Source organism: Neodiprion fabricii, chromosome 6, assembly GCF_021155785.1.
Source record: "Neodiprion fabricii isolate iyNeoFabr1 chromosome 6, iyNeoFabr1.1, whole genome shotgun sequence".
In the NCBI taxonomy this organism is placed as follows: domain Eukaryota; kingdom Metazoa; phylum Arthropoda; class Insecta; order Hymenoptera; family Diprionidae; genus Neodiprion; species Neodiprion fabricii.
In genome coordinates this window covers 6,110,001-6,126,474 of record NC_060244.1, presented here as the reverse complement: position 1 = coordinate 6,126,474, position 16,474 = coordinate 6,110,001, and the positions used below count along the sequence as shown (strand labels likewise).

Below are 16,474 nucleotides of genomic sequence, written 5' to 3'. Positions count from 1 at the left end.
TTAAATTGTACATCGTGGTAATAATTGTGTTGAATATGAAAGAAAAAGAAACTCGAGAGGTATCATAGATTAGAACAGAATGCCTGTCGTCTCATCGGATAACGGTTATGCATACATATGTATGATATACAATATATATTATATATATATATATATATATATCATAGGTATGTATGCACGTAGGAGATTCTTTCACTTATATAGTTATACGTAAAGATTAGAAATAAAAATATAAAGACTAACAATATAGGTCATATTGTGTAAAGGTTTCGGACCGCAATTAATGATTGTCCATTTTATTGCTTTACAAATTACGAAACTCGCGGTCCAAACCCTCTTCGAGGAAGGCAATACTGTGTTTCAGTTTCTCGTTAATTTTTAAATATTTTTTTTTAATTTTTTTTTTTTTTTTTATGTTCAATAATTTACGTTATACCAGTTTTATTCTTCTGGTTTATTATTTTTTGCGTTTATGTTTTTTTTTTTTTTTGAATTTTTTTTTTTATGCGTTTTATCCTAATTTTTTTTTCTCGCATCTTTTTCAACTATACAATAATATCTTTATGTGGACCGTAGAAGGCATTTCCGTTAAATTTCTTATTCTATATACAATTTTAATGTACTATATATTTATAATATATGTACTTGCATCGATATGTCTGTCTATGCATATATGATACCTATATACTACAAGTTCCAGGAATAACGCCCATCTCTGCTCTCTCTTTCGAGCACGCTTCTGTACAATAAATAAATAAATAATATCACTATGTATTAAGTACAAAAAAATATAGACGAAATATATATGATTACAAGTGGTTGCACGGCGTATAATCGTGACAACATTTTTAGGTTTAATCGATTACCGCGTCATTTGGGCAAAAATCTTTTACCATACGTACTTTGTCTCCATTTAGAACGATACGTTTTTTCGTAACAATGCCATATTCATTGACGCGTAAGCTCATTTCCGATACTTGATTTAACACATATAAAAATCAAATAGTCCCCGTGGCTCGGAACCCAAATTGTGCTTATTTTCGTAACCGCCGTTGTTTGCTGAATCATTTGTGGAACTACGAGACTCAATTCGTGTAATTGCGTCGACCTGAAACGCGGTAAAATAGCGCACAGATGGACGCGAAATCGTTTCTCGAAACGTAATATACACGTACATATATGTATAACAAATATAATGGTATACAAGTATTGTTAAATATTTTCTTGTTTAACTTTCTCTTTTTTTTTTTTTTTGCTTTTTTCTCGTTTTTTCGTTTAAACAGTGCAAGGTATATGTATAAGAATAGGAGAATCGATAAAACTCAAGTCGAAATTGAATGAATTCGATGATCTACTTTACGATAATCAAGCCGATAATATATTCGGTCTCAATTTGGTATAATTTATATCCGTGAATTCATAATACAAGTTCGATTATCTCTTTGTTACGTATTATGTAACTATAAAGTGTAGGTTTGCATGTCACTCCTTTTTTTCTTCATTATCCTTGTTTTTCATTAGTGTGTTTTTTTAGTTGTCATAGGAAAATTGAGAAAATTTTTATATCAAGGAATAATTTTCGTAATAATTCGTAATAATACGATGTATAATTATGTATATGTATATTATAGGAGAAGATATACGCAGTAGCAATTGATCGCATCTAAGAATTAATTGGTGTTCTCACGTTGATCCCGTTCATTTCACAAATTTTTTTTTCATTTTTTCTTTTTTGGTACCGAACAATACATACTTATTTCATTTGTCAACAGAGTGAATATAGGTATGCTCTATATATATATTATATATATATATATAGGTTTCACCTTACGCGTTTTTGAATGTAAACTGGTGTACGGTCCGCGTATCTAAATTTGGTATATTCGTATACCGTACGAATATTAGAAACTGAAGCTGCTCCCCAGATTCGTAACACAGCCTAGCGTCGGTGTATGTATTTAAACAAACGTGTATCCGCGAATTTGTATATAGTACGTATATAATATACAATAACAGACTATATTTAGTCATGGAGCAGAGTAAAAATTGTCGAGCATAGATATTATGTAGGAAATATTATACACTTTACGTTGAATATCATTAAACGTTATATTAATAATTAATTGATTTAATTTTAATATAATTCTGTTCTCTTCGTTTCATTACTTCGATTCTTCTCGTAGTTTGAGTAAATTTTTCGAACAATTGTTAACGTGTGGGTGTTTTTTTTTTTTTCTTTTCTTTAATTTTCAGTTTTTGCTTTTTTTAAATGCTTTTACGCGTGCTTTTATATCACATGCGATCGAATAAGGTGAAAAATCTTTATATTTTTTAGCGAAAGAAAAAAAAAGATCGTCAGAATTATTGTTACTATACCTACCCTTATACTTGTGTTTTACGGGTACATATATCATATCGTTAACCGAATATTATCACACGTTTCCTTTTAACGTGCGAATAGTCTATATAATATATAATAATATTATAATGTAACTATACATAACTGATTAAATTCGCTGCAGGCTCGTTTAAGCCAGACCATAAAGCTCGGTGGGTCAAAGAACGCTTTCCATGTCCACTGTCACCAGGTGAAATTGCTCCTGACCTAGGATCAATCATTAAACGATTCAATTTCAAAGCTAGTTCTGAAGCAACAACAAAAATCTGACGGGACGTTATTCACTCACTAAAATTGAAAACCTTTCAAAAGGTGATCAATCGAAGATGAACCGAAAATATCCTCTTTTTAAATATGGAATTAATGTACTATCATGTGACGTTGGATGGAATGAAATGAAGTCACTAAATATGTGTCACTAGAAAGACTTGAAAATTTCCACTCACTCTCCAGGTATGCTGCCAGCTCCCGATCCTCTGCATTGAGGGCCAACTGCCGTGCCGTGTGACCGTGTCGATCTCGAACCGTAAGAGTCGCTCCTCCGGCCACCAGCATGCAGCAAACCGAGCGCCTTTTCTGCTGGGCGGCCTTGTGAAGGGCTGTTTGTCCCCTGGAACCGAGAATATCACAGTAAAAGTCCACCCTCGCCAGGTAAAATTAGGTAATCATTATCCGATTTTTCGGTTCTTTTCTCTTTTTTCATCCCCAAGTGTCCCCAACGAATTTCACGTACTTGTCGTTGTCCGCCATGTTCAGGATCGTCGAAGGGGCGCAGGCGATCAGGTACCTCACTATGTCCTTGTGGCCGTGCCTCGCGGCGTGGTGCAAAGCAGTCTGTCCGTTCACGTCGATCGAGAGAAGCGAGTAACCCTTGGAGTGGAGATCCTTCAGAGCCGGCAGGTCGCCGGTTTTTGCCGCCCTCAGTATGCCGTCGCACGTCTTCTCGAGGAGACCACCGCCAAAGGTATGACTGTGCTCGTGCACCTCCGCACTCAGTCCGAACAAACGATCCCTCGAACTGAAATTCATCCCCAATTCAGCAGAATAAAGCGTTGAGCCTTTTCGGTGCTTTCAAAATGGGTATCGATTCTTTTGCCGTTTACGTCCAAGATTCAGGTGCGGACCTTTGCTCTTCTCTCTCACAAGTGTGCGCATTATACCCTGTACCCTGACGAGCTGAAAACTTTGAAAATCAATTCGTACGAGGCTTACCTGACGAAAGCAAGAGGCTGATGAGATTGGCTGGACGCCGCGGACGAGGCGTCGTTGGATTTGTTGGCGGGAGGCTTGGCGCCGTTGGACGGCGTTGTATCCGGAAGCTTGCCAGGTTCCTCGGTCCCGGCGACCGCGATCTCGGGCACCCTTCGACTCGACGCTCGTCGCTCCGGTTCCGGTTCTCGCGGCGACCGCGATTGGTCCTGCACGGGAGACGCGCGTCCCGGTGAGAGTCGCCTCTCCTCGGCCACAGTTCCGGTCCCCGGCTTGGCCGCCTCGTCGCTGAAACCGTTCCCTCGTTTCAAGACGCGGTCACGTCCCCCGGGAGACAACAGCGCGACCCCCTGCCGCGCCGGAACCTGCACCTACCTTGGTGACGGCTGAGCGACGCTGTCCGCATCCGGGTGCGGAACCGCCGCGACTCCCTCCTCCAAAACGTAAAGAGCATCAGCCGCGACGTCGGTGACGTAGTGAAGCTGCTCTTGGGCTCTGTCGATCCTGAAAAATCGCTCCGCCGTGCAAGCTGGGGGGGAGGAAAAGCACCACCGTGAATTCATGCGGGCTTCGCTTTACCGCGACATCGTCACTTACAGTCCAAAAAGCAACAGGCGTCCATCGGCAGATCTTTCGCGAGTATTCCTCGCAGGGATTCGAGGTCCAGAGTGGCGTCCAAGTCGAGGGTATCCGGCAGCCAAGAGACAGCCGACCGTTTGAGTCGCTCCTTGTCCGAGTGGTACGCCTCGTAATCGGACATTTTGATCTTCATAACGGGCAGCTTTAGCCGCTCCAGTTTCGCTCCGACGTTCTGCTGCGGTTTTCCTGTGTTTCTTCGCTTCGCGAGCATCGTCGCTTGGTTGAGCAGCGATAGCGAGATCGTCGACGGTAGCAAGCGGCACGCCTCACCATCCACCTATCGAGTTAGAGACGTGGTCAAAGAATGTGAGAAAAATGATTATCGCAGTGTCGTCAGCCTCTCGAGACTAAATTATCCACCGAGGATCGTAAAATTATGGTACTTTTATGGTACGTGTATAGGACCTCCCACAGGACCGTATATATGAACGAGAGTTGAACTGTAACCGATAATTTTACCATCTCATGCCACCGTTAAGAGAACACTAAGGAAGCTCATTTTCTAAATTTAAATTGCTACGGGGGATTATGGTGATTAGTCTGAAGTTTATTTAGCAATTAACGTTAAACCGTATAATTTCTGTAAATGCTTTTAGTCTCACAGTCTAATTGTGTATAAGTTAATTTGTAATACCCTTTTACAAGAAAATTTTAAGGATAGAATTAGGTCAAGCTACAGTAACAATACGGTATTTAATTCGATAATTTTATCAGTCCAGAATTTTACGGTATTGTACAATCTACGACAGTGAATTTATTCCAAATGTGTGGAATACGGTACAAATTAGGTAAAAATCTAAGAAATGTAATATTATGGTATAGATTTGTGAGTCATGGTACACGCGTTATGGTACATGGGAATAGACGGCAAATTATGTTACGTTTCCATAATTACGGTATGGGCTGGCAACACTGACAGTCGAGCAAGCAAATGTCACTGTACCTGCATCGGGATCGTCCTCGTCGTTACCAACTTCGCCTTGCTGCACTGGGCTATGCAGGTTCCATGACCGCCTGCCTGCAGCAAGGGAAGCTGATAAGTCGTCAGCCCCACGACCTCGATCAGCCCGTCATCGGTAGCCGGTTCGCCAGTCACTCCCGAGCCACCCCCGCTGCTTCCACCACCCCCCGCAGCCCAGGGGTGAGTTCCTCCTCCGTAGGATCCGATGTTGAGAAATACTATAGCGTGGACTCGGTGCTCCTTCAGCTTTGGAGTCAAGTCCTGCCCGTCGCATTCCAGGGTAACAAACTCCGAGAGGTCCTTCCACTTTCGGCGGACAAGATCCTTGCCGCCCATTTGTCCGTAGAACATTTTGTTCCTGAGCCGGGAGTTGAACTTTTCCGGGTGGGCCTCTGCGACGAAAAATTGAGTATTTAGAAATCTTGTAACGTCGATTGTGGAATCAGGATTTCTCACCTCTTGCCTCGTGAAATTCTAGGGCGATGTGAGCGTCGACGCCGAGGGAGAAATAGTTGTTGACCACGTTCAAGGGAAGGTTCTCCTTCCCTTTACCAGCCTCGTCGTCGTTCGGAGCGTCGGTGTTCCTCTCAACGGTCAGTTGCCATCGATCTAGAAGCGTAGTGTCGCTGTCCCCGATGTTCGAGAGTATCTTGGCTATGGGCTCGTCGGTGTATCCGCCGCCCCAGCCGAGGGCCCGAGCAAGGTCGTTTCCCGTACCGAGAGGAAGGACGCCAACCGCAGGCGGCGGCGATGCCCCGATTTGATCGAGAATGGAGAGGACCCAGCCGACGGTACCGTCGCCACCGCAAGCCAGAACCCTGAGGTTCGGGACTTTTTTGAAGAGCTCCAATCTGCGGGGACAGGAAGGAGGTCAAGGTTGTCGCACACTGATCACGGATAAGCGGCGGAATAAGCTTGTAACGAGGAGTAAATCTCACCCCATTTTCGGACCGCCTTGTGTGAGGTCAAAGACCTGACGCGGATTGAGGAGCCACTGAAACTTCTGAAGGAGTTTCGCGCCTTGATTGCCGCCTGATTTGGGGTTGATGAACACCAAGACGGGCCTGACGCTGGCCGTCGGTATGGGCTTGACGACCCAGAGTCTGGTCTGCTCCTTATCTTTGTCCTTGTCCTTCTTTTTTCGGGTGGAGGCGGTGCCGGCCAAACAGCCGCCGCCACCCGAGCCGGACTTCTTCTTCTGGGGCGACTTACGGAGGCTGCTTTTGAAGCTCCCTTTACGCGGAAGCTTTACTATCCACGAGGGAGGAACTATCACCGAAGCGTGACGGCCCAGGTCGCAGTTTTCGCCGATCTTCTGGACGTTGAAGCATGCCTCCTTGTTGTGGTAAGCCGTCTTGCACCAGCTGCAGCTCAGCGCTACTATCTCCTTTGAACTGAAACTGAGCTTGGACTGGAACGATTTACCACAGTTGGCGCATTTACCCTTCTGCGACCTTCTGTGCACCCAGTGATGGTGCGTCGATGTCTGCTCCCGGTACTGCCGCACTCCAACGTCCCGGAAACTAGGCTTGCAGGCAAACCCGAGTCCCGTAGCGCAGCAGGCGTGGGCCACTACTCGACACGCTGCGCACTTTAGCCTCGGACCGTGTTTCTGAAACAGGGAAGTTTAATGTTTGCCCACCCTTCCTTGGACCGCTTTTAAAAGTTATTTATGTACTGGTTACAGGACTCACGGAACAGTCAGTGACGTAGCAAAAGTCCCCGGAAGCAGCGGTTGGGACCCAGAGATGTTCCCCGTTGATCGCGCTCGGTCCCCAGTCTGGCGTCGATCGGGGTTCTCTTTGTTGGCCAGCACTCGACCCACCATCTGCTCCCTCTCTCCCTCTGAAATAAACACGTAGTGATATTTAGCTGGACAGGAATACACGCTACGCGATCAAGCGCTCTTCAGCTCCCGCTTACGGGTCTAAGGTAATCATATAAACGCTACTGCAGGCATGGGGACATACTACAGGCATACGATCGGGTATTGTGTGGTCAAAAAGACGATTCCACATCCCCCCCGCCCCCCTTCTATTTCAGGATTATCCTGTGCCCGAGACAAACGGGGAGTTCGCAGTAAGGCTCCCTTTCGGATCCCTTCGCCGTGGCGACGGACAAACCTACCCTCGCAACTGACGAGACTCGTTGGATGGTAGGAGGGTGGTGTATCTGGTCTGAGCGTCGGTGGGAAGGACGATGTCGACGCTTTTCGATCGCAAGCTCTGCTGAGGAACGGCAAGGAGGCCCTGCTGGTTCTCTCCGGTCTTCTCGGAGGCCTTGCTGCCGTTGAAGCAGGAGTCGACGGAGGCTGCACGGTCTCTCTTAAGCTCTGGAACGGTGAGGAAAATGTCCCTGACGACGAGTCGTCCGCCTCTCAGTCCAGTCCGTTCCTCGGACTCGACGTCGGTCGCGGATGGATCGGAGCTGCCGTCGCCCTCGTCGTCTTCGGGGTCCTTGATGCTAAGGGTGGAGGTGAGGTCGGCGGGAAACGAGGTAAGCGCTTCCTGTCTCGAGAGTTTGGGCGAGGCGACCGATCTCCGTCTCGTCGAGGGATAAGAGGAGTCCGTGCTCGTCAGGGTGACCAGAATCTCGGGGCTGTTCTCACGGTCCGTTCTCTCCTGGGAGTCCTGCTGCGAACAGGAACTCCCCGAGGATCGTTCGCGGTACCTGAGCGCGTCTTCTTCCGCGTCCTGCAAGTCGTCGGCATCGGCGTCTTCGTCGTCCTCGTCCTCGTTTTCCTCCCTCTCGTCGTCCTCCTCCTCGTCCTCACCATCCTCGGTGCTCCCGACCCTCGCGTCGAGGATAGTCCTGGCTGCGAATATCGCGGAGGGTGATTCCGCGGCCTCGTTCTTCCTGGCCTGCCGCCGCTCGTACTCCTCGACGCAGGCGCAGTGGTAGCATCCGGATGCCTGGAGAATCGGCGGCGGCGAAGGATTCCCCGTGCTTCTCTTGTCGATGCCGCAAGCATCGAAGCTCTTCGAACGCTGGTTGCTCCGCAGCTGGGGTACGCGGAGGGTCGTCAGTCTCCTGACGGCCGACTCGTGGTGGGAGTAACGGCTCGGGGCGGCGATCGCGGCGGAGCTGCTGGCGGCGGAGGTGAAGGCGGATGATGCCGACCGGAACGAGGGTTGCTGGGGGTTGCACGAAGCCGCCGCGGCCCGATCGGCGGGGCTCTGTTCTCTCGCCCGCGCCCCGTCCTGCCGCTTCGCCTCGAGCTGTATCTCGTCGAAGGAGGCGGACCTCACCTGCTTCGGCACCTCTAGACTCGACTGTGACTTCATCTCGGCGCCCGTCGGCGTTCGCGACCGCTTGAACGTCGAGCGCAGCCGCTGCATCGCTCGCCCGCACCTCGCCGGCTGCCTTCAGCTACCTCCCCCTGGGGATACCAGCCTCGGCCTCCTCCTCCGCCCCCGCGTTGCTCCGTCTCGCCGTCGTCGCTACCTCATCCCCGTGGCCTGCAGCGACGACGTCGCGGCCCATCGTACAGTGTCACCGTAATAATTGTATATCCTCCACCTGAGTTCTCTCTCTCTTTCCAGGCTCTTTCTCTCGCCCCGAACCCCGACCGTTACCCCACTAATTACTTCCTCGCAAACGGCTCCGGGCCCCGACTTCTCCTCGTATCTCCCTGCCAGCTCAACGCTTGCAGTTGTCGCACCTCGGTTCTCTCCCTAGTCGTCTCCGAGGCTCGCGCGTGCCTTTGACGGATCACTCGACGACGCGAGGCTCGTGACGGCGTCGGCTCGTTGGCCTGGGCTCTGGCATCGATCCGACACCCTCCCCCGCCCTGCCGCCGCCCCCTGCCGCCTACGGTGCCGCGGGGTCGAGTCGTCTCTACACCGCGCAGCGCCCTCCCCACCGTCCCTTCGCTTCCCTTCCCCTCCCTTTACTTCTCGCACTTTCGCTCCACCAGCACCACGGTTCCCGTATTCGTCACCACCTGAACGTCCCGCAGCGTCTACTAGACACCCACGAAACTGCACGTTGACCACTGGATCCTGCCTGCATGCGGCATCGACGGGACCATTAGTATTTTACGCTCTTTTATGTATATATATATACACATATATATCGTTCTCTCTCTCTCCCTCTCGCACGTACGCACGTACGTGTAATATCATGTATTAATCTCTCTTTTTGTTTTGATCCGCACGCGTTTTACTCTCGCGCCTCGCGAGCCGACGCGTTCTATGATTATAACTCGCGGGCCGAGGAGGAGAGGGGAAGCTGGCGACGACGCGCGCCGCGACGTGCTATTTAGAATTCGATTTCACTGTTATATGTATACTCGCGCGTTTCCCGGCTTCTCCAGGTAGGCGAATAACCCGCGCTCCGCAGACCAGGGGACTCTGACGGAGTCAGGTCACCGCCATCGTAACCGACGGTATGGAAAACGGAGCACCACCTCTCCTTTGCCACACTACGCCGTCCTCCTCCCTCGTTTTTCTTACTCGCTAGCAAGTCACTCGTTCGTACGCTCGCCCGCTTGCTTATTATTCCCCGTAGCGCAAGTCGCGTCGGTTCGCTCGCTACCTGGCACCCGTCGTCCGCCGCCCCCCGAGACGCCGCCGCTCTCCGAAAGCTTGATTGCGACTAGCGCGCCAACTCGGTTTCAAGATTCTCTATTGCGCGCACCCAGAAACGCGCTGATCGCGGCGCGTCTCGGGGATGAAAGCATCCTCTGGGTGCTGGATGTTTTTTTATTTTTTTATTTTTATTTTTTTTTTTATTTCCTCTCGCATTCCTTTATTCAAGAGCCTCTTTCGCGGCTATTCATTATGGATCCTCTTTTCATTCCCCCGCCTGCAATCGTCTGCGATCTATAACCCCTTGACCCCGAATGCAACGGGCTCGCAATTCACATAGCGTGGTTTCGTTAAGCTGACGTGGGTGGGTATATGCCAACCTTTCCTGTTCCTCGATACTAGCTTTCAAGCGAAGCTGCTCTCGTAACCCATCCTCGAAATGCACACGGTGTCCTAGCCCGGGTGCCAATCCGAGTAACCTACAATGCAGATTATAACAGTGCATACGCGAATACGTAAGCCTGAGGTACGAGAAAGAAATTATTTAAATTATATACATATTGCAGGCAAAACCATATAGCCACGAGTAGCAGGTTCATGTAGTATTTACACGGTTGTTTCCTCTTAAATGGACCCGCTTTCATACGGTCCCTCGGCGCGTAGACACACGTGAAAGATCGCGTTCTTCGATTCGATGGCATTTTATATCCGATATTGGCGGTGTGAATAGGATGGCAATCAATTTCTTCAATGCACCACACGTTAGAGAATGTTTATTTATTTTATCTTTTTCACTAAAGTTTTATAATTTAATGCATTTTCGAATGAGCAGTAACGTTTGATTCGCGTTAGTATACTATACTAACAATAAAAAGTTAGCGGAATGAAATTTTATTATAGTATCCGAATCAGCGGCTCGAACATTTTCATCTCGCGAAATTTTCAGAATATATCAATCAAAACCTAGCCCCCACGTAAAAGTATTCAAATTTCAGTTGTGATTTCAAGGAAAAACAGAGCAGCGACCACCGCGATTTTCCATATGCATTAAACAGATAATCTCATTAAAAACATGAACCTGAGGTGCGAATAAATTACCTTCTACGAAGCTTACAAGAAAAACCAGTTTGGTTGCCTCCTTCGAATTCGTTGCAACTCAAGTATGTTGTAGACCATTAAAAACTAAAACACAGATATTTTCTTTTTATCGGTGGATAAATGCTTTGAAGAGGTTAAAACAACCCTCAAAGGTGGGCACCCAATGGGGTGATTTCTTGATGCGCTTGTTGTATTCGAATTCAAATCAATGCCTAAATGTTTCATTCGTAAATAGAAACCTATCAAACACATCGCGCGCATCTGTCCGAAACTGAGAAACCACCCCATTGGAAGCCCATCTTTGGGAGTCGTTTTCACCCCTTTAAACCATCATGTCGCCGCTAAAAAGAAGAACGCGTCCTTTAGTTTTCAATGTTCTACAACATACACGAGCCTCAACGAAATCGGAGGGGCATATCGAACTGACGTTCCTTGTCAGACTTTCTGAGAGTACATATATATTTACTCAGAGATTGTCTATGGAAACATCGAAAACAATTATCGAAATATTTTCAACTCATACTTTATCAATACACTGCACACAAAACAAGAAGCTCAAAAAAATTGTCAACAGCTATAGTCCAAAAAATAGTCGCGATCTGTATCACGGTGCATGGTATCGAAAACAGGTGAAAACATAAAAAATCAAACTGGATTTTCGAAATTTAATTTTTATTATCTTTCAAACGCCCTACGGGTGCCAGAAATCCTGCAGGCTGGCTGCTGGGCCGTAGAAGCAAGCAGGTATGACCCACCTCTGCGTCACCTTGCTTTAAGGTCTACCGACCGTAGCCCCGAGAGAATTGGAGCCCGTCATACCAGCAGTGAGTCGTTGGTTCGGTGAGTAGGTACATTATATGCAAACTGCTCAGCGGCGTTAGACAGACGGGTGAGATAAATAATACAAATGGTTAGATGGAGAGTGCAAAGAGGAAAAGAGACGGAGAGATAGAGAGAGAGAGAGAGAGAGAGAGAGAGAGACAGAAAATGGAACGAAGCAGAATAGAGTGGAACACAATAAACCCCATTCACTGTGTCCTGGGACGCGGAGATGACTCCCGCGCCGATTATAACAATGCGGAGGAGCAAGTTGAAAGGGCATTCAATCCAGCAGTTCAAAGACAGAAGCGAATAGAGACGGAGAATGGAACCGTGAAAGAGGAGATGAGGATGCAGATGTGTCTGGCATTCAGACGTTAACGTATTCTCCGGACTCACGTTTTCCGAACGCTGTTGATCGGCGCTTGCCTCTCGAGCACTTCGCACCCCGACAGAGATTGCGGCCAGTCCAGGGCGGGGACCATGTCCGCTTTGTGATCCTGACGCTGAGGATCGCGACCGGCTCGAGGGAAAAGTCTACGTCGTCGAGCAGGTGCGGGAGGCCGATCGAGATTAGCGACGTAATCGAGCCAGGAAGAGGGCGGGATTATCATCTGGTCGATGTGAGGCGAAAAGACGAGTGCGGTGGAAGGTCTTTGATTCACTTTCGAGGTGGGTAGAGGTGTTTCACTTGCGCGGATGAAGACTACTCGAGGAGATCGATTCGGATCGACGATCGACGGGAGAGCGATTTTTCCGCCGATTCGATCGGAACGACGACTGACCCGCGATACTAACTTGCCAAACTTTTACCTGCGGACTGTTACATCGCGCAAGGTTTCGACTGTAGGCAGATCAAGGAAAACCAGGTGAGGTGGACGAGAGGTGGGAGGCACTCCGGGTGCACGAGGTTTGCCCATCGTCACGCGCCACTACTGTCTATCACCATTTCGTTGAGAATAGTATTGCCGTTCTGTTGCAGGATGTGGACGGTGAAGTCACCGTCCGCGTAGAGGAGGACTTTTGTCGCGCGAAAAGTGCCGTCGAGTTTGACGCCGAATTTCACATTACACCGTCGACGAACAGTCCTTGAGTGATACATCGGCAACGGTATGACATTTTCGTAAATTGTAAATGATCTTGATCTGGAAATTTTCGTTGCATCAGCGAACCGGTTTCGGTTCAACTTCCATTCCATTGCGGATGTTTCGTCATTTCTGTACCAGTCTGACGATTCGAGTAGTTGGTTTAATGTCAAGTTTGGACGAATGGTACGTTCGCGGAAGATTCTAGGCAAAATTTTTGTACTCTCATCCTCGCTCGATCTGAATAATTTTTCACGCCATTGCGTACGTCCTTCGTCTCTGATCTTCGTGCATCGCCTATCGTGAAAATGTCAGGAGTTCAGTACGATCGTTGTGTCGTTTTGCCTGTCTCAGATCGTAAAATATTTATGAATTAATCGTGCTGGCCAGTAGCAGAGCGTCTCAACGTCAAGGTTGAACAAACTCGCAGGTATATTATCGAAACTCACTGCAATGTACAGTTTGCGGATAAATTCAAACCGCGTTAACGCGGTGTGGGTGTACCGCGATATTCTTGCCCGCGTATACGCGAACAAAATTTTGCCTTGAGTAGGTAAATTGGAACAGTTTTATTATCAACGTTCGTTAATATCAGCTCGACAAGAGCTCGACTTCCTCTTTGAATCGTGCTACGCGGTTATACAAATAATTTCACCGTGAAAAAGACTCGACGTGCAACCATTTGAGCACAATTTTAACGCTTTACTCGGACCCGCATTGCATTGAAACTCGCGGCATCCTCTCCCTCCGTCCATTTCTTCAACTTAACGAATTCCATGACGCACGAACCGGGTTCAAAGACTGGCTGACTCCCGGTACAGGTCTAAAACCGGTTAGTCCGACATTGTGCCGGGTAGCGCGACTCGAATCGGTAACAATATAACACAAAATTTACACCTTAGTGCGCACACGGCGATCACTTGTCAGATCTCGAAGATGCGATGAAAAGTACGTATTCCTCGGTCGTAATTGGAATTTGGCATTAACATGGTTCTTCTATCTGTGCTATATGTATTATACCATCTACAAGGTCATCTTTATTATCATACACGCTATAATGCAGTCACTACATAACTAGGTACTTAGATACTTCTACAAAAGCACTTCGAAGCGTTATACTCTTATATAACTTTGCCGAAGGGCATATAGATCAGCGGAGATGAGACCGCTCGATCACTCCGATAATGTCTCACCCGTCGTCCTGCGTGTCCTCGTCCTTCGGGGACGATTGTTCGGCGTCCTCCTCGGACATATCAGCAACCGTAGTCGGTGTCGCTGGCACTAGTGGTACACCGCAGTGGGGAAGTTACTCTTTACGGTTAAATCGTGTCCGAGTCTATTCAGGAAAATTGAACTTCGGGAAATGGTGGTAATCTCCCTTTTCGCAAGAGGATGGATAACGAATCGGCGGAAGTGACGGGGAGCCAAGAAGATATCGCTGCCCGTTAGCGAAACGGCACCACGCGCGGATGACCAAGGTCCGTTGGCGTGATGAAGCGACTGGAGGTTGACGAGGAGGATCCGGAGGGCCGGTCGGCTACACCTACGGCTTCCGAAGTCCTACGATTCCCCGCTTCGTTCTACTTTGTTTAATACGCTGATTCTATTAGCCTGCAGGGTACCGCCCCGCATTCCTCCGGGAGCCTCAAGATATTAGGAGGAATGAGACTACGCGCCTGACCTTGCCTAATCCACTGGCCCAACAATTAGCTGGCTATTCCAAATTAAATAAGCGAGCGACGTGCGCCGCTGTCATCCAGCCGTTCTCCAGGTCCCCTTGGCATCGGTTATTATCACTCCGTGATCTTGGCCTTCAAGTTTGGAAGACGGGACGACGTTCACCTAGACATTGACGTAGCTCGGAATCTAGCTCGTTGCGACACGGATTGCTGTCCACGTCTCTTCGTGTATGACATGGCCGACTGTCGCTTGGGTATAGGAACCAGGATCCACCTTCGCTCGACAATCGCCATCACTGTTATCCGGACAACCGCGCGTGAGTTGATGGTTCACTTTCCATCTCCGTAATACGTACAACACACTACGCTCACACGTCGAAGTACAATCCGATTTATGTACTTCTTCTTCACGTTGAAACGTCTATATTTATTCCACGACAGGTGTTCCTCAAGGTTACTAATATTGCCTTCGTCTAGCAAACACGTGCTTTGCCAGGCATGTGCTGACGCTGTCTATTATGTATATCGTTTTGATTCGTCATTGAGAATAAATTTTTGACAACACTTTTTATTTCTTCCTACATACAACATCTCGATACCCAGATTACGCGTTACGTCATTCGCGCCGGTTGAACTTTGATTTTTATTCAAATCTGAGGTGTTCTTGCTTTGTTTAAATTAGATAATATTCGCGAAACGCTCATCCTCGGAAATGAAAATTATATTTAGAGAGAGAGAGAGAGAGAGAGAGAGAGAAAAAATTCGTGACGTTATTTAGATTCAAGCATCGGCTTATAGTGGAAGCCGCGGCTTGTGCGTCCCTCGGATTTATTTGCGGCAGGTAAATGGTCGCGGTTGTTTAGAATAGAATTTTATCTTACGACGAATAAAATATTATTAAGCTTATCTCTATTCGTCGTCCAGAATAAGCACTTGTTACGTGCTGCTACGCCTGTAGCGATGTATTATTAGTTGACCAAGGAAAAAAAAAATAATTAATTTTCCGTATTCCTTGAGCGGAAAAATTCGTTCAACTCACGATCAGATTCCAACGTTCGGACCGCTATACAATTCCGAGGAAGAATACAACTGCCTTTCCTCGTTGAGAGTCGTCCACTCGGTGAAATTAAATTCTTTGCTTCCCAGTCACGTAACACGCTATACCTATGCATGCGTACAAAATATTGTGAGCAAGTTTCGGTTGCTTTTCTTAGAATTTTTTACAGTCCAGGAAAAACATGATAATATCAGTTGTTTTACTGTCACGAAACGGCGCATACGAAATGAGGAATAACAGATGCTGTCGGGTTAAAAATGGTTGATGACGAAACTGGCAATTTCGCAGTAGTATAATATACATCGTAGGTACATGCATTTCCGTATACCAGATTAAAATTACAAAGTCCCCGAGCGTCGATGCAATTTCCAAGGAATAACAGCTCACAAACTCGTGTACGACAGGAACGATGACGATACGTTGAGACGAACGATAACGCATGCGGTTGAAAAAACTTATCAACGCAGCCGTAGCACAGCTGGAGAAAAATTGCTTTGGGTGTGCAGGATCGGACAGAAATGGGAACCCCTTGCAATGCAACTGTACAAATATCGTAATCTTGTATTATACGGTTATACAAGAAGTATGACACAGGTTCCCACCTACACGCGTCGGGTCTCCGCCTGTAACGGTGATCTCGCCTCGCCTTGTGTCGTTCCTGGGCGATTAACGAAAAAATAGCTATAAGATACAAGGTGCCTTTCTGCAGGAAGCGTGCTCATCTTTGGCGTGCAGAGCACGTCACGGGTCCGTGAAAATAGCCCGAAACGAGGCAGCGATATCTGGAGGAGAGCGGAAGTCGCTACGGCTGCGTTATCGCGCCGGAAATCCGCTCTTCGGCTGCCGTTTGCACCTCGAGGTATAAATCGCGGAGGGCACTCCCGTATCGTAGCTGACTTACCGCATGGACGGCTTTCCGCCAGTGGAACGAAGCCTCCTCACGTCTACGAGTCAGCTCCGCATCCTCCCGCTTCCTGATCTCCTCCTGCTGCAGGTGTGA

General features: G+C 47.7%; 3 protein-coding genes across 3 annotated transcripts in view; all 3 read right to left on the bottom strand.

Moving 5' to 3' along the window:
• Positions 1-2,188: 2,188 nt before the first annotated feature.
• On the bottom strand, positions 2,189-8,491 carry LOC124184821 (eye-specific diacylglycerol kinase). The gene is made up of 11 exons (XM_046574924.1): positions 7,335-8,491; positions 6,902-7,052; positions 6,146-6,819; positions 5,664-6,058; positions 5,190-5,599; positions 4,205-4,523; positions 3,983-4,136; positions 3,611-3,895; positions 3,132-3,416; positions 2,845-3,008; positions 2,189-2,605 (listed from the first exon to the last, which is right to left on the bottom strand). Exons 1-11 carry the CDS (start codon positions 8,489-8,491, stop codon positions 2,556-2,558), a joined length of 4,044 nt encoding a protein of 1,347 aa, XP_046430880.1. The 3' UTR covers positions 2,189-2,555.
• Positions 8,492-9,219: 728 nt separating this feature from the next.
• The window catches only part of LOC124185430 (troponin T, skeletal muscle), a 21,968-nt gene continuing 14,713 nt past the window's right edge, over positions 9,220-16,474 (bottom strand). The window contains exons 14-15 of the mRNA XM_046576207.1: positions 14,777-14,787; positions 9,220-9,300 (exon numbers count right to left, since the gene is read on the bottom strand). Of these exons, the coding sequence (XP_046432163.1) occupies positions 9,255-9,300; positions 14,777-14,787 (57 nt within the window). The 3' untranslated portion in view covers positions 9,220-9,254. The remainder of the gene's footprint in view (positions 9,301-14,776; positions 14,788-16,474) is intronic.
• On the bottom strand, positions 12,059-14,570 carry LOC124185432. The gene is made up of 2 exons (XM_046576208.1): positions 13,932-14,570; positions 12,059-13,035 (listed from the first exon to the last, which is right to left on the bottom strand). The coding sequence occupies exons 1-2, from the start codon at positions 13,988-13,990 to the stop codon at positions 12,576-12,578; spliced, it is 519 nt and encodes a 172-aa protein (XP_046432164.1). The 5' UTR covers positions 13,991-14,570; the 3' UTR covers positions 12,059-12,575.

Coding starts and splice junctions, on each gene's coding strand:
- LOC124184821 (XM_046574924.1), bottom strand. CDS start 8,491: ATGAAGTCACAGTCGAGTCTAGAGGTGCCGAAGCAGGTGAGGTCCGCC. Junction 7,053..7,334: donor GAGTCTCGTCAGTTGCGAGG/GTAGGTTTGTCC, acceptor TGTTTATTTCAG/AGGGAGAGAGGGAGCAGATG. Junction 4,137..4,204: donor CGCCTGTTGCTTTTTGGACT/GTAAGTGACGAT, acceptor CCTCCCCCCCAG/CTTGCACGGCGGAGCGATTT.
- LOC124185432 (XM_046576208.1), bottom strand. CDS start 13,990: ATGTCCGAGGAGGACGCCGAACAATCGTCCCCGAAGGACGAGGACACG. Junction 13,036..13,931: donor GAGGACACGCAGGACGACGG/GTGAGACATTAT, acceptor TTTTCACGATAG/GCGATGCACGAAGATCAGAG.